We start from the raw sequence: 12598 nt of genomic DNA on the forward strand, positions 1-12598 counted from the left end.
CCTGAGGCTGCATTCATCGTAGCTGGGGATTTTAACAAGGCTAATCTGAAAACAAAACTCCCTAAATTCTATCAGCATATCAATTGTGCTACCAGGGCTGGTAAAACCTTGGATCATTGTTATACTAACTTCCGCAACGCATATAAGGCCCTCCCCCGCCCACCTTTCGGGAAAAGCTGACCACGACTCCATTTTGTTGCTTCCAGCCTACAAACAGAAACTAAAACAGCAAGCTCCCGCGCTCAGGTCTGTTCAACGCTGGTCCGACCAATCTGATTCCACGCTTCAAGACTGCTTCGATCACGTGGATTGGGATATGTTCCGCATTGCGTCCAACAACAACATTGACGAATACGCTGATTCGGTGAGCGAGTGCATTGACGATGTCGTACGCACAGCAACGATTAAAACATTCCCAAACCAGAAACCGTGGATTGATGGCAGCATTCGTGTGAAACTGAAAGCGCGAACCACTGCTTTTAACCAGGGCAAGGTGACCGGAAACATGACTGAATACAAACAGTGAAGCTATTCCCTCCGCAAGGCAATCAAACAAGCTAAGTGCCAGTATAGAGACAAAGTAGAGTCGCAATTCAACAGCTCAGACACGAGGTATGTGGCAGGGTCTACAGTCAATCACCGATTACAAAAAGAAAACCAGCCCCGTCGCGGACCAGGATGTCTTGCTCCCAGACAGACTAAATAACTTTTTTGCTCGCTTTGAGGACAATACAGTGCCACTGACAAGGCCCGCTACCAAAACCTGCGGGCTCTCCTTCACTGCAGCCGAGGTGAATAAAACATTTAAACGTGTTAACCCTCGCAAGGCTGCAGGCCCAGACGGCATTCCCAGCCGCGTCCTCAGAGCATGCGCAGACCAGCTGGCTGGTGTGTTTACGGACATATTCAATCAATCCTTATCCCAGTCTGCTGTTCCCACATGCTTCAAGAGGGCCACAATTGTTCCTGTTCCCAAGAAAGCTAAGGTAACTGAGCTAAACGACTACCGCCCGGTAGCACTCACTTCCGTCATCATGAAGTGCTTTGAGAGACTAGTCAAGGACCATATCACCTCCGCCCTACCTGACACCCTAGACCCACTCCAATTTGCTTACCGACCCAATAGGTCCACAGACGACGCAATCACAACCACACTGCACACTGCCCTAACCCATCGGGACAAGAGGAATACCTATGTGAGAATGCTGTTCATCGACTACAGCTCAGCATTTAACACCATAGTACCCTCCAAACTCATCATCAAGCTTGAGACCCTGGGTCTCGACCCCGCCCTGTGCAACGGTGTCCTGGAATTCCTGACGGGCCGCCCCCAGGTGGTGAGGGTAGGTAACAACATCTCCACCCTGCTGATCCTCAACACTGGGGCCCCACAAGGGTGCGTTCTGAGCCCTCTCCTGTACTCCCTGTTCACCCACGAATGCGTGGCCATGCACGCCTCCAACTCAATCATCAAGTTTGCAGACGACACTACAGTGGTAGGCTTGATTACCAACAACAACGAGACGGCCTACAGGGAGGAGGTGAGGGCCCTCGGAGTGTGGTGTCAGGAAAATAACCTCACACTCAACGTCAACAAAACAAAGGAGATGATTGTGGACTTCAGGAAACAGTAGAGGGAGCACCCCCTATCCACATCGACAGGACAGTAGTGGAGAAGGTGGAAAGTTTTAAGTTCCTCGGTGTACACATCACGGACAAACTGAATTGGTCCACCCACACAGACAGCGTTGTGAACAAGGCGCAGCAGCGCCTCTTCATCCTCAGGAGGCTGAAGAAATTCGGCTTGTCACCAAAAGCACTCACAAACTTCTACAGATGCACAATCGAGAGCATCCTGTCGGGCTGTATCACTGCCTGGTACGGCAACTGCTCCGCCCACAACCGTAAGGCTCTCCAGAGGGTAGTGAGGTCTGCACAACGCATCACGAGGGCAAACTACCTGCCCTCCAGGACACCTACACCACCCGATGTCACAGGAAGGCCATAAAGATCATCAAGGACAACAACCACCCGAGCCACTGCCTGTTCACCCCGCTATCATCCAGAAGGCGAGGTCAGTACAGGTGCATCAAAGCGGGGACCGAGAGACTGAAAAACAGCTTCCATCTCAAGGCCATCAGACTGTTAAACAGCCACCACTAACATTTAGTGGCCGCTGCCAACATACTGACTCAACTCCAGCCACTTTAATAATGGGAATTGATGGAAATTATGTAAAAATGTATCACTAGCCACTTTAAACAATGCCACTTAATATAATGTTTGCATACCCTACATTACTCATCTCATATGTATATGTATATACTGTACTCTATCATCTACTGCATATTGCCATCTTTATGTAATACATGTATCACTAGCCACTTTAAACTATGCCACTTTATGTTTATATACCCTACATTACTCATCTCATATGTATATGCTGTACTCTATACCATCTACTGCATCTTGCCTATGCCGTTCTGTACCATCACTCATTCATATATCTTTATGTACATATTCTTTATCCCTTTACACTTGTGTGTATAAGGTAGTAATTGTGGAATTGTTAGATTACTTGTTGGTTATTACTGCATTGTCGGAACTAGAAGCACAAGCATTTCGCTACACTCGCATTAACATCTGCTAACCATGTGTATGTGATTTGATTTGATGATCACGGGGCCATCCCTCTGCTCTAGTGGCTCCCAGGTTGGGATGTAGCGGACACCGTTGAAGCTGATGCCCCTACTGACCGCAATAGGGACAGAGTCCCAGCTGTCTTCAACAGCATCGCTCAGCTGGGTTCAGGCTCTGACTCAGAACTGTCAACGAAGGAGGGAGAGTTGATGGGGGTGCCGACCATCCTGAAGGAGGTTATCCAGATGGATGGCCATCGTGATGTGTGTCCAATGAGAGGGTGTCGTCTCGGCATGCCAAGTCAGTCTGAACCTCTTCACGCAATCCTCTTCTGAATAAGGTGCAGAGTGCCAGCTCATTTCATCCGCTGGATTCTGACACTGTACAGAAGGTGAGGGTGTACTCCTCAGTGGTCTGGCCCTCCTGCCATAGTTGGAGTAGGCGCTCACCCCCTCTCTGCCCTCCAGTGGATGATCGAATAGTTCTCTGAATAGAGCAAAGAACCTATCATAGGAACCCAGCTCCTCCTCGCCTCCCCAGACGGCCATAGCCCACTCCAACACCCGCCCGGTCAGCAGGGAAATAACCGGGGAAACCTTGGACCTCTTGGTGGTGGGGGCACTGGGTCGGCTCATGATAGAGGATCCTCTGCTCGTTGGAGGACGCCCCTTGAGGAAGATCTAGACGTTGAAGAACGTGTGGTGTTGGCGAAGTAAGTCTCCCTGTTCTCCAACCATCTGGGAGATGTCTTGGTTGGCTGCTGCTTCCATTTTGTGAGGCAGTATTCTGTAACGAAGACGCAGGGAGTCAGGAAGCAGGTGCAGTTTGTGAGTTTAATAGAATGAACTTAGAGTGAATAAACAAACAAGCGTAGTGTCTGAACATGATCACAGAAACAATACTGCCTGATGGGTGATAACAACAGAGTGCAAGATTAAGGGAGAGTAATCAGGGAAGTAATGGAAGTCCAGATGTGCCTAATGAGGCGCAGGTGTGCGTAATGATGGGTTACTAGACCGGCGACGTCGTGTGCCAGGGAGCGGGAGTAGACATGACCGTAACGTTAGGCTCCTTAAGAGTATTTGTATTAATTATGGATCCCCAACTACTCTTCCTGGGGTCCAGCAAAATTAAGGCAGTTTATACAATTTTAAAACATTACAATACATTCACAGATTTCACAACACTGTATGCCCTCAGGTCCCAACTCCACCACTACCACATATCTATAGTACTAAATCAGTGTGTGTGTATGCATGTTCTGTGCCAATGTTTGTGTTGCTTCACAGTCCCCGCTGTTCCATAAGGTGTTTTTTTTATCTGTTTTTTAATGTAGTTCTACTGCTTGTGTCAGTTACTTGATGTGGAATAGAGTTCCATGTAGTCATGGCTCTATGTATTACTGTGTGCCTCCCATAGTCTGTTCTGGACTTGTGGACTGTGAAGAGACCTCTTGTGGCATGTCTTGTGGGGTACGCATGGGTGCCCGAGCTGTGTGCCAGTAGTTTAGATGGACAGCTCAGTGCATTCAACATGTCAATACCTCTCATAAATAAAATTAAAATCTAATAGTACATAATTGGGCTAGTCCCTCTCCAAATGTGTAGCTCTTTTTTTCTGAGGAAGTGGATTGGTAACTGTCACGATCGTTGTTGTAAGACTCGGACCAAAGTGCAGCATGGTATGGTTCCATCATCTTTTATTAGAAGTGAAACACACAGAAAACAATAAAGCGCAAAACGAAACGTGAAGCTAATGTAGTGCTCGCAGGCAACTAGACAGACAAGATCCCACAACAAACAGGTGGTAAAAAGCTGCCTAAATATGATCCCCAAATAGAGACAACGATAGACAGCTGCCTCTGATTAGGAACCATACCAGGCCAACATAGAAATACAAAAACTAGAGTACCCACCCTAGTCACACCCTGACCTAACCAAAATAGAGAATAAAAAGGCTCTCTAAGGTCAGTGCGTGACAGTAACAGCGTCTTTAACATTGTCCTCATCTCCTGGTTGTGGATGATCATTTAATAAATACTTTTTTTGGTTAATTAAAGAAAGCTTAAATTCCGCCGCATTTCATTGTTGCTGTTCTTGCTAGCTAATGCCATTACTTAGCTGACAGAAAACGTCAGAACAGTTCTGAGGGAAAGTTGGATATGATTCGTAAACAATTTATCAGCCTGTGCTTCCAAAATAAAAGTACAGGTCGAACAGCAAAACATTTTGTCGCATGTGGGCACTTCAGAGCCCTGAAAAAGTCAAAGTCAAGTAAAAGATGTAATAAGTAAGTATGCATCAAGTATGTATGCAAGTAATAAGTATGCATCGTAAAAATGGACTATTACATTGTATTCACAACTATAAAGTGGGTAGTTACATGGTCATGCAGTGGCATAAATAGTATATAATAGAACAGCAGCGTTCGTGTGTGTGAGAGTTTGTGTGTAAAGGTTGGATGTGTGGGTAGTCAGTGTAAATAATCTCTAAGGAGCAGATAGTGTGTATGTATCTATAAGCAACTGTCTGTGTATGTGTCACAGTGAGTGACACATAATTTCAGTTTAGAGGGGACATGATTCATCATACTCTGGGTGTTCTTCCTTCACAGATTTCAGTCAATTAAACAAGAACACAGGTGGGTAACACATACCTATACACACAATGAAGCCCCCCCCCCCCCCCCCCCCCCCCCCCCACTGTGAGCACACACAACATACAGCCACATACATTTACATACACATACAGTACACATGCTGAAAATCACGTGGCATGTATCATTAAGTCCTGCGAGTATATTATGGGCAAAATTGTGTCTTTTTATTTATTTAACTAGGCAAGTCAATTAAGAACAAATTCTTATTTACAATGATGGCCTACCAAAAGGCCTCCTGTGGGGACGGGGGCTAGAATTACAACAACAACAAAAATTGGACAAAACACAGATCACGACAAGAGCGACACCACAACACTACATAAAGAGAGACCTAAGTCAACAACATAGCATGGCAGCAACATGACAACAATATGGTAGCAACACAACATGGTAGCAGCAGAAAACATGGTACAAACATTATTGGGATAATTATGATAACGTGTTAGTTTCTAATATTGGACCCATGGTTTCTCTTTATTGTGTGAGTCAATAATGAACTAATGATGAAGAAAGAGGGAGCATAACCTCTCCTCATTCAATGTCTATGACACAACAATACACATGTTTGTTTTACTATCATTGTGGGGACCAAACAATTGATTCCCATTCAAAATCCTATTTTCCTTAACCCTAATTATAACCCTAATTGTAAACCGAACCCCTAAGTCATATGGGGAGTAGCAAAATGTCCCAGCTTGTCAGATTTATCTTTGTTTTACTCTCCTTGTGAGGACTTATGGTCCCCACAAGGATAGTAAAACCCAAAAATACACACACACAGGAACAGACAGGTATCAGCAGCTTAGAGAGAGAGAGCAGGAGAGATGAGAGATGTGGAAGGAGGGAGGTGGTGAATAAGCTGTTGCTACCCCAATCCTTGCTGATTTTAAAAGGGGGGTGAGGGGAGCCGTTCTGGAGGGAGATGGAGCTATTGTGACTGCCAAGGAGAGAGAAAGGGGAGAGGACAGATAGAGCCTTCTCCCCTCTCCCCCTCCCTTCTCCCCTGCATTCCTCTCCTCTCTTCCACCTTTAGCTACACTCCTTTCTGTTCAGATCCCCTCTCTCATCCTCACATCCCCTCCCTTTTCTGTGCCCCAAGATTTATCATCACCCATTCAGTTTGTTTTCAAACCACCTTATTTAATTTGACGGTTATACCCTCCCCCTCACACTCTCCTGTTCATTTTTATCCTTTCCTCCTCTCTCTCTCTCTTTCCCTTTCCTCCCTCGCTCTCTCCTTTCATTCATCAGTATGACGTCTGTGGATTTTTTCATCACTTTTCTTCCTCCATTGCATCATCGCTCGCTCCCTCTTTCCTGAAGGGGAGGGGGAGAGAAGAAGAGCGAGGGAGAGCGGGAACCGCCAGGAGATTGCCTTAAGAAGAACAGAGAGAGAGAGAGAGAGCAAGTGATGAGGAGGCAGAGGTTTTTGTCTTGGTTTTGTCTGATCCGACACGAGCCACAGAACGTGAGTGCTTGACCGAGAACAGGCATCTCTCACTGGACGCATCACCCTCATCCTTCCACTGTCTGTCTGCCTGCCTGGAGCTGGGGCTGGAGCTGTGGTAGCGACGGGCTATCGGAGAGGCTAGCAGGCACAGTGGCTCTGATGAGAGGAGGTGCTAAGCAGAGCCGGTGGGCTTGCTCTCTGCCACAGACACATTTTATTGACTTGCTAATTGCCTAAGACACTCAGAGGAGAGGATGCAGTGACTGAAGGGCGGGACGGAACCAACTGTACAGAAGAGGGTTACAGGCAGAGGAACAGTGACTGCATTCTGCCTATCTGGCCACCATCTCTGCTTCTCTTTACTGTGGGAATTACAACAGATGTTTGCAGCCTGCCTTTCATTGATCCGCACAACGTGCATACGTGATTCATGCATGACATTAGTGTGTCTTTGCCTCACATGCAGTCGGAAGGAGACTCTCGCCACCACATGCTTTGCAACATGTGAATGATTTCCATATGGATTTTTGTTCTCGTATTTACATTCAAACCTGTTTTTCTCTGCTGGGTCTGCTTAAGCTGTTGTTAACTGTGCTGTCTGGTTTGTCTTTACCACGATACATACCCTTTGGTGTCTGTGACGGTGCGACATTATTTTTTTATTTTTTTTGTCAACCAATCAAATGTAATGGGAATATGAAGATTCTGAAGCATACAATGAATATCCTTCACTGGGAGTGAAGACATTATCTGAAGAGAAGCTTACAGGCTGAAGACTGACTTGAGGCATTTCATCTTGTGTGATTTTGTGGAGTGGGGAACTACGTAGTACAGTCTTGTTGGAAAAATGGACCAGGCTCATTTGTTGACTCTTGCATAATTCCAGACTACCCAGTCTCAAACATTAAGATCGAGGAAAGCAATCTCAGATCCCTGGCTTCGGGCTGTAGAATTAATCTTTCATATGGAGAGAGAAAGGGGAAAAGAAAGAGAGGATTGTGAATGAACCCGTGGAGGAGACCAGTGATCAGCAAAGAGAAGGTGACAAGGGGATTACAGGAAGGATTCAAATAAAAAGTACACTCTAGACTTAAGTAACTCAGCCTTGTTAAGTATGCTCCGCTAATTCCAGGTAGCTTAGACTGATTCACTCTCTCACTTGTGCTGACTCTTGAGTTTTCGTATCATGGGTTCAGAAGCCTGAAGAAGCAAGCCAGCAAAACTCCTACCACCCATTGACAGAGTTACCATTCACCCGCATCAGATGTATCCGTACGCCAGTTAGTTTGACAGTACCGTCTGACTGTTTTCTGGTCTGGCTGTTGTCTCTCTGGTGAAGCCTCCAGCTGTGGGTTGCCATGCCTGTTCCCTGCGGGTCTGTCTGGGTCAGAGTGAGGGCTCTGCCGCTGCTCTGAGGTTGGTCTGCCTCGCTCTCTGCCAGCCTGCCGCCCCTATGAGCCAAACAGGCACCCTACCGAGGCGCACCACCTACCTAATCTCCCTCACCCTGGTCAAGGTCGAGGCGGTAGGGGGTGATGGAGGGGCTACTGGGCCCCAGCCACAGCTGGCCCTCGCCCTGGGGAGAGGAGGTGTGGGGGGCCCTGGGGATGAGGGGGAGCTGAGCAGGACCACTGAGGATGAGGGAGGACTCTCGTGTGCCGAGGGTGAGGGGGACACAGAAATGGAGGAAGATGAGCAGGAGGACATCAGCTTTCGGGGGCCTGTTCAGGAGAGGGGGAAACCTGAGATGAGGGAGAAAGAGAGTCGTTTGCCAGGCTCCTCGAAAGATATCACATTGGGGATTAAGAGCAAGGAGTCTCCCCTCTTACCGAAGAACGTGACAGACCAAGTGAAGGGGCTTGCAGGGGTATCAGGTGTCCCCTCAGAGGCAGGGCTGAGGAGAGAGGGAACCCGTCCTAAAACCGAACTCTACAGGGAGCCACCCATGCTGTTTCCAAGGGGCGAGGAGGGGATGGGCGACCCAAGCAGCACCCTCTGCCGGGGCAGCGTGCCCATCACTGTCCCTCCCAGGTTTACCCATCGACCCGAGGTCCTGATGAGGTCACATGCCGGGGGCGGGGCTGTTAGCCGGCGGGAGTTGAGGGAAGCCGATCAGAGTATGCCTCCATCTGCCAAGAGTCTGGACCGCAAAGACAACCGTATAGGGGATCGGTCGCCTATGATAGGTGCTGCGGCCGCCCTAGGGCCTTACCGGGCGTCCTGGGCAGACAGTGATGGCAGGACCACCCTCCTTCACCAGGGGGTCCCAGTGGGGGGAGGGTTTACAGGCGTGGTGACCAGGGAAAGCCCCCAAGGGGACAGGCTGAAGACAGGCTCCACCTCCCTGCCAGCTCAACCATCCACCCAGGTGTCCAAGCCGGCAAGGAAGGGCAAGAGCCGTACCCTGGACAACAGTGACCTGCACTCTCTCTCTGAGGACCTGAAGAAGGGGAAGGATGGCAAGGGCCAGGGTCAGGGGGGAACCACCCAGCGTGCCCGCGACCGCACGATGCTCAAGTTCATCAGTGGGATCTTCACAAAGAGTACGCCTGCGCCTCCCAGCTCCAACACAACGCCCCCTATTTACACACCCGTACAGAGGGGTTCTAGTGAGGAGGAAGGTAAGATATCGCCCACATCCACCTCCCCATAGTTCACCCCAACCAGGTCTAGCTGCATTTCCCATTTCATTTCAGATTTTTCACTACTGGATGCGGCAAGACCTCTTACTCCAATGGTTTACACATTTTTTTGCCTGTAACATTGGTTGATATAAGATTTAAACCCCATACCCTTCTCCCAACTAGAGTGATGTTGATTGCATTGCTATTCCACACTACAGTATATAGCCTTGGGCTACCCTACTGAAAAAAACAGCAGTCCAGAATAGGCTGGTAACCAACCTTCTTTGTGATTTTGCTGGTGACCAACCTTGGTTGTGTTTTTAGAAAAATGTGTTATTTGTGTAGAAGAATCTAAATTAATTAATCAATGTAATGCAAAAACATAGATATTGAAACAAACAATTTAAAAAATAAAACCGCAATAGAGCATGATGGGCGTGGTTTTGCAGACCAGCTTGACCAACTAGACCATGCTGGACCAGCATACACTCTAAAAAACAAAGGTTCTTGAGGTGTTCTTTGTCAGGGGTGAGAGTGAAATTGTACATCTTTATTACCAAGAACATACAGTGCATTCAGAAAGTATTCAGACCCCTTGACTTTTTCCACACCTTGTTGCTGTAACGTAGACATGGAGTCAGGAAGCAGGTGCAGTTAGTGAGTTTAATGATAATGGACACGGAACGATACAAAACAAGAGAAGCGTCTGACATGGAAACACAAACAATACTACCTGATGACTGACAAAACAGTGTGCTAGATAAATGGTAAGTAATGAAGTCCAAGTGTGACTGATGATAGGGCGCAGGTGTGCGTAAAGATGGGTTGCCAGGACCGGCGATCAGTAGACCAGTGATGTCGAGCGCCAGAGCAGGAGAGTGGCAGTACCCCCGCCCCCCGCAGGACGACACCGGCCAGGGGGGCGGCCCCGAGGGTGAGGAGCCGGCCGGTCCGGACGGCGAAGGTGGAAATCTTGGATGATGTTGGGATCTAGAATGTCGTCCAATGGAACCCGACACTGCTCCTTTGGAACATACCCCTCTGTCCACCAGGTACTGGAGCCGACCCCCACGACATCGGGAGTCCAGGAGGGATCTGGCTGCATAGGCGGGACTCCCCTCGATGTCCAAGGGAGGCTGAGGGGTGTCGTGGGGGACTGCATCAGCCAGAGGACCAGGAACCACAGGCCTGAAGAGGGAAACATGAAAAGATGGTGAGATTCAGTAGTGAGTGGGGAGTTGTAATCTGTAAATTACCTCATTGACCATCCAGAGGACCTTGAACGGCCCCACAAACCGAGGACTTCTTACATGGCAGGCGGAGCGGAAGGTTCCTGGTGGAGAGCCCGACGCGATCACCAGGGTGGCGCCTTTCTGCATTGGCAATCCGCCTGCTCTTTCTGACAGTGAACGGCGTGCTGGAGTCTCACATGGGAATCGTTCCATACCACTTCTGCGCGCCTGAACCACTCGTCCACTGCAGGAGCTTAGGTCTGGCTCTGAGTCCATGGAGGCAGGGCTTGCTGGTAACCCAGAACACACTGGAAGGAAGTCAGCCCGGTGGAGGAGTGTCGCAATTAATTCTGGGCGTATTCTGGGGGCCACTCCCCCTGCCGTTCCTGATAATGGCTCCTCAGGAATCTCCCCAGCTTCTGGTTCATCCTCTCCACCTGCCCGTTAAACAAGGCCGGTAACCGGAAGTGAGGCTGACCGTGAGCCCTAGCATCTCGATGAAGGCCTTCCATACACGTGAGGTGAATAGGGGGCCACGATCGGAGATGATATCCTCCGGAAGGCCACAGTGCTGGAAGACCTGCTGGAACACTGCCTCAGCGACCTGGATAGTTGTAGGGAGACCAGAGAGAGGGAAGAAATGGCATGATTTAGATAATCTGTCCACTATCACAAAAATGGTGGTAAAACCATCAGAAGAGGGGAGATTAGTGACAAAATCAATGGACAGATAAGACATGGGATGCTGAGGCACGGGACGGGAAGGAGTTTCCCTGCTGGAGAGTTCGGAAGGGGATTTGGATTGGGAACATACGGAACAGGAGTTGACATAACAAGTGACGTCTTGCACCAAGGTGGGCCACCAGTACTTTCCAGAGATGGACAGAATGGTGCAGGTGATACCTGGATGTCCATCGATGACCGCTGTGTGCGCCCAGGTCAACAGCCAATCCCTTATCCCCGTGGGAACGTAGGTGTGCTCAGGAGGACAGGTAGCAGGTGCGGGTTCCCTCTCCAAGGCCTGGCGAATGTCTACGTCCCAGAATATGGGAGCTACAACTCGAGAGGGCGGAGTTATGGGTGCACTCAAGACAGGAACATCTCCCGAATCGTGAGACAGGACAGGGCATCGGCTTTGATGTATTTTTTACCTGGGTGATATGTCAGCGTGAAATCGAATCTGGTGAAGAAAAGGCCCACCTGTCTTGGCTCGGGTTCCAAGTCGCCTCACTGTCCGTATGTACTCCAGGTTCCGTTGGTCGGTGAGGAGGAGAAATGGGTCCTGGGCTCCCTCCAACCACTGTCTCCACACCTTTAATGCAAACTTCACCGCCAGGAACTCCCAATCGCCAACATCATAGTTCCTCTCTGCAGGAGACAGCTTTTTAGAGTAATATGCACATGGCTACAATTTCTGTGGATTGCCTTGATGTTGGGACTGGACAGCCCCCAAACCTACAGTACCAGTCAAAAGTTTGGGGACACCTACTCATTCAAGGGTTTTTCTTTATTTTTACTACTTTTACATTGTAGAATAATAGTGAAGACATTACAACTATGAAATAACCCTTATGGAATCATGTAGTAAGCAAAAAAGTGTTAAACAAATCCAAATATTTTTTAGATTCTTCAAAGTAGCCACCCTTTGCCTTGATGACACCTTTGCACAATCTTGGTATTCTCAACCAGCTTCATGAGGAATGCTTTTCCAACAGTCTTGAAAGAGTTTCTACATATGCTGAGCACTTGTTGGCTGATTTTCCTTCACTCTGCGGTCCAACTCATCCCAAGTCATCTCAATTGGGTTGAAGTCAGGTGATTGTGGAGGCCAGGTCATCTGATGCAGCACCATCACTCTCCTTCTTGGTCAAATAGCCCTTACACAGCCTGGAGGTGTATTAGGTTATTGTCCTGTTGAAAAACAAATTATAGTCCCACTAAGCGCAAACCAGATGTGATGGCATATCGCTGCAGAATGCTGTGGTAGCCATGCT

At 48.5% G+C, this 12598-nt stretch overlaps 1 protein-coding gene across 2 annotated transcripts in view; it reads left to right on the forward strand.

Moving 5' to 3' along the window:
- Positions 1 to 6287: 6287 nt before the first annotated feature.
- LOC129846187 (arf-GAP with GTPase, ANK repeat and PH domain-containing protein 1-like) overlaps positions 6288 to 12598 on the forward strand; it is a 46379-nt gene continuing 40068 nt past the window's right edge. The window contains exon 1 of one of the 2 annotated variants that reach the window (XM_055914171.1): positions 6288 to 9369. In XM_055914171.1, the coding sequence (XP_055770146.1) occupies positions 8202 to 9369 (1168 nt within the window). In that variant the 5' untranslated portion in view covers positions 6288 to 8201. The remainder of the gene's footprint in view (positions 9370 to 12598) is intronic. The other variant, XM_055914162.1, reaches the window with a different exon arrangement.

The sequence above is a fragment of the Salvelinus fontinalis genome, chromosome 3 (genome assembly GCF_029448725.1).
Source record: "Salvelinus fontinalis isolate EN_2023a chromosome 3, ASM2944872v1, whole genome shotgun sequence".
NCBI lineage: Eukaryota > Metazoa > Chordata > Actinopteri > Salmoniformes > Salmonidae > Salvelinus > Salvelinus fontinalis.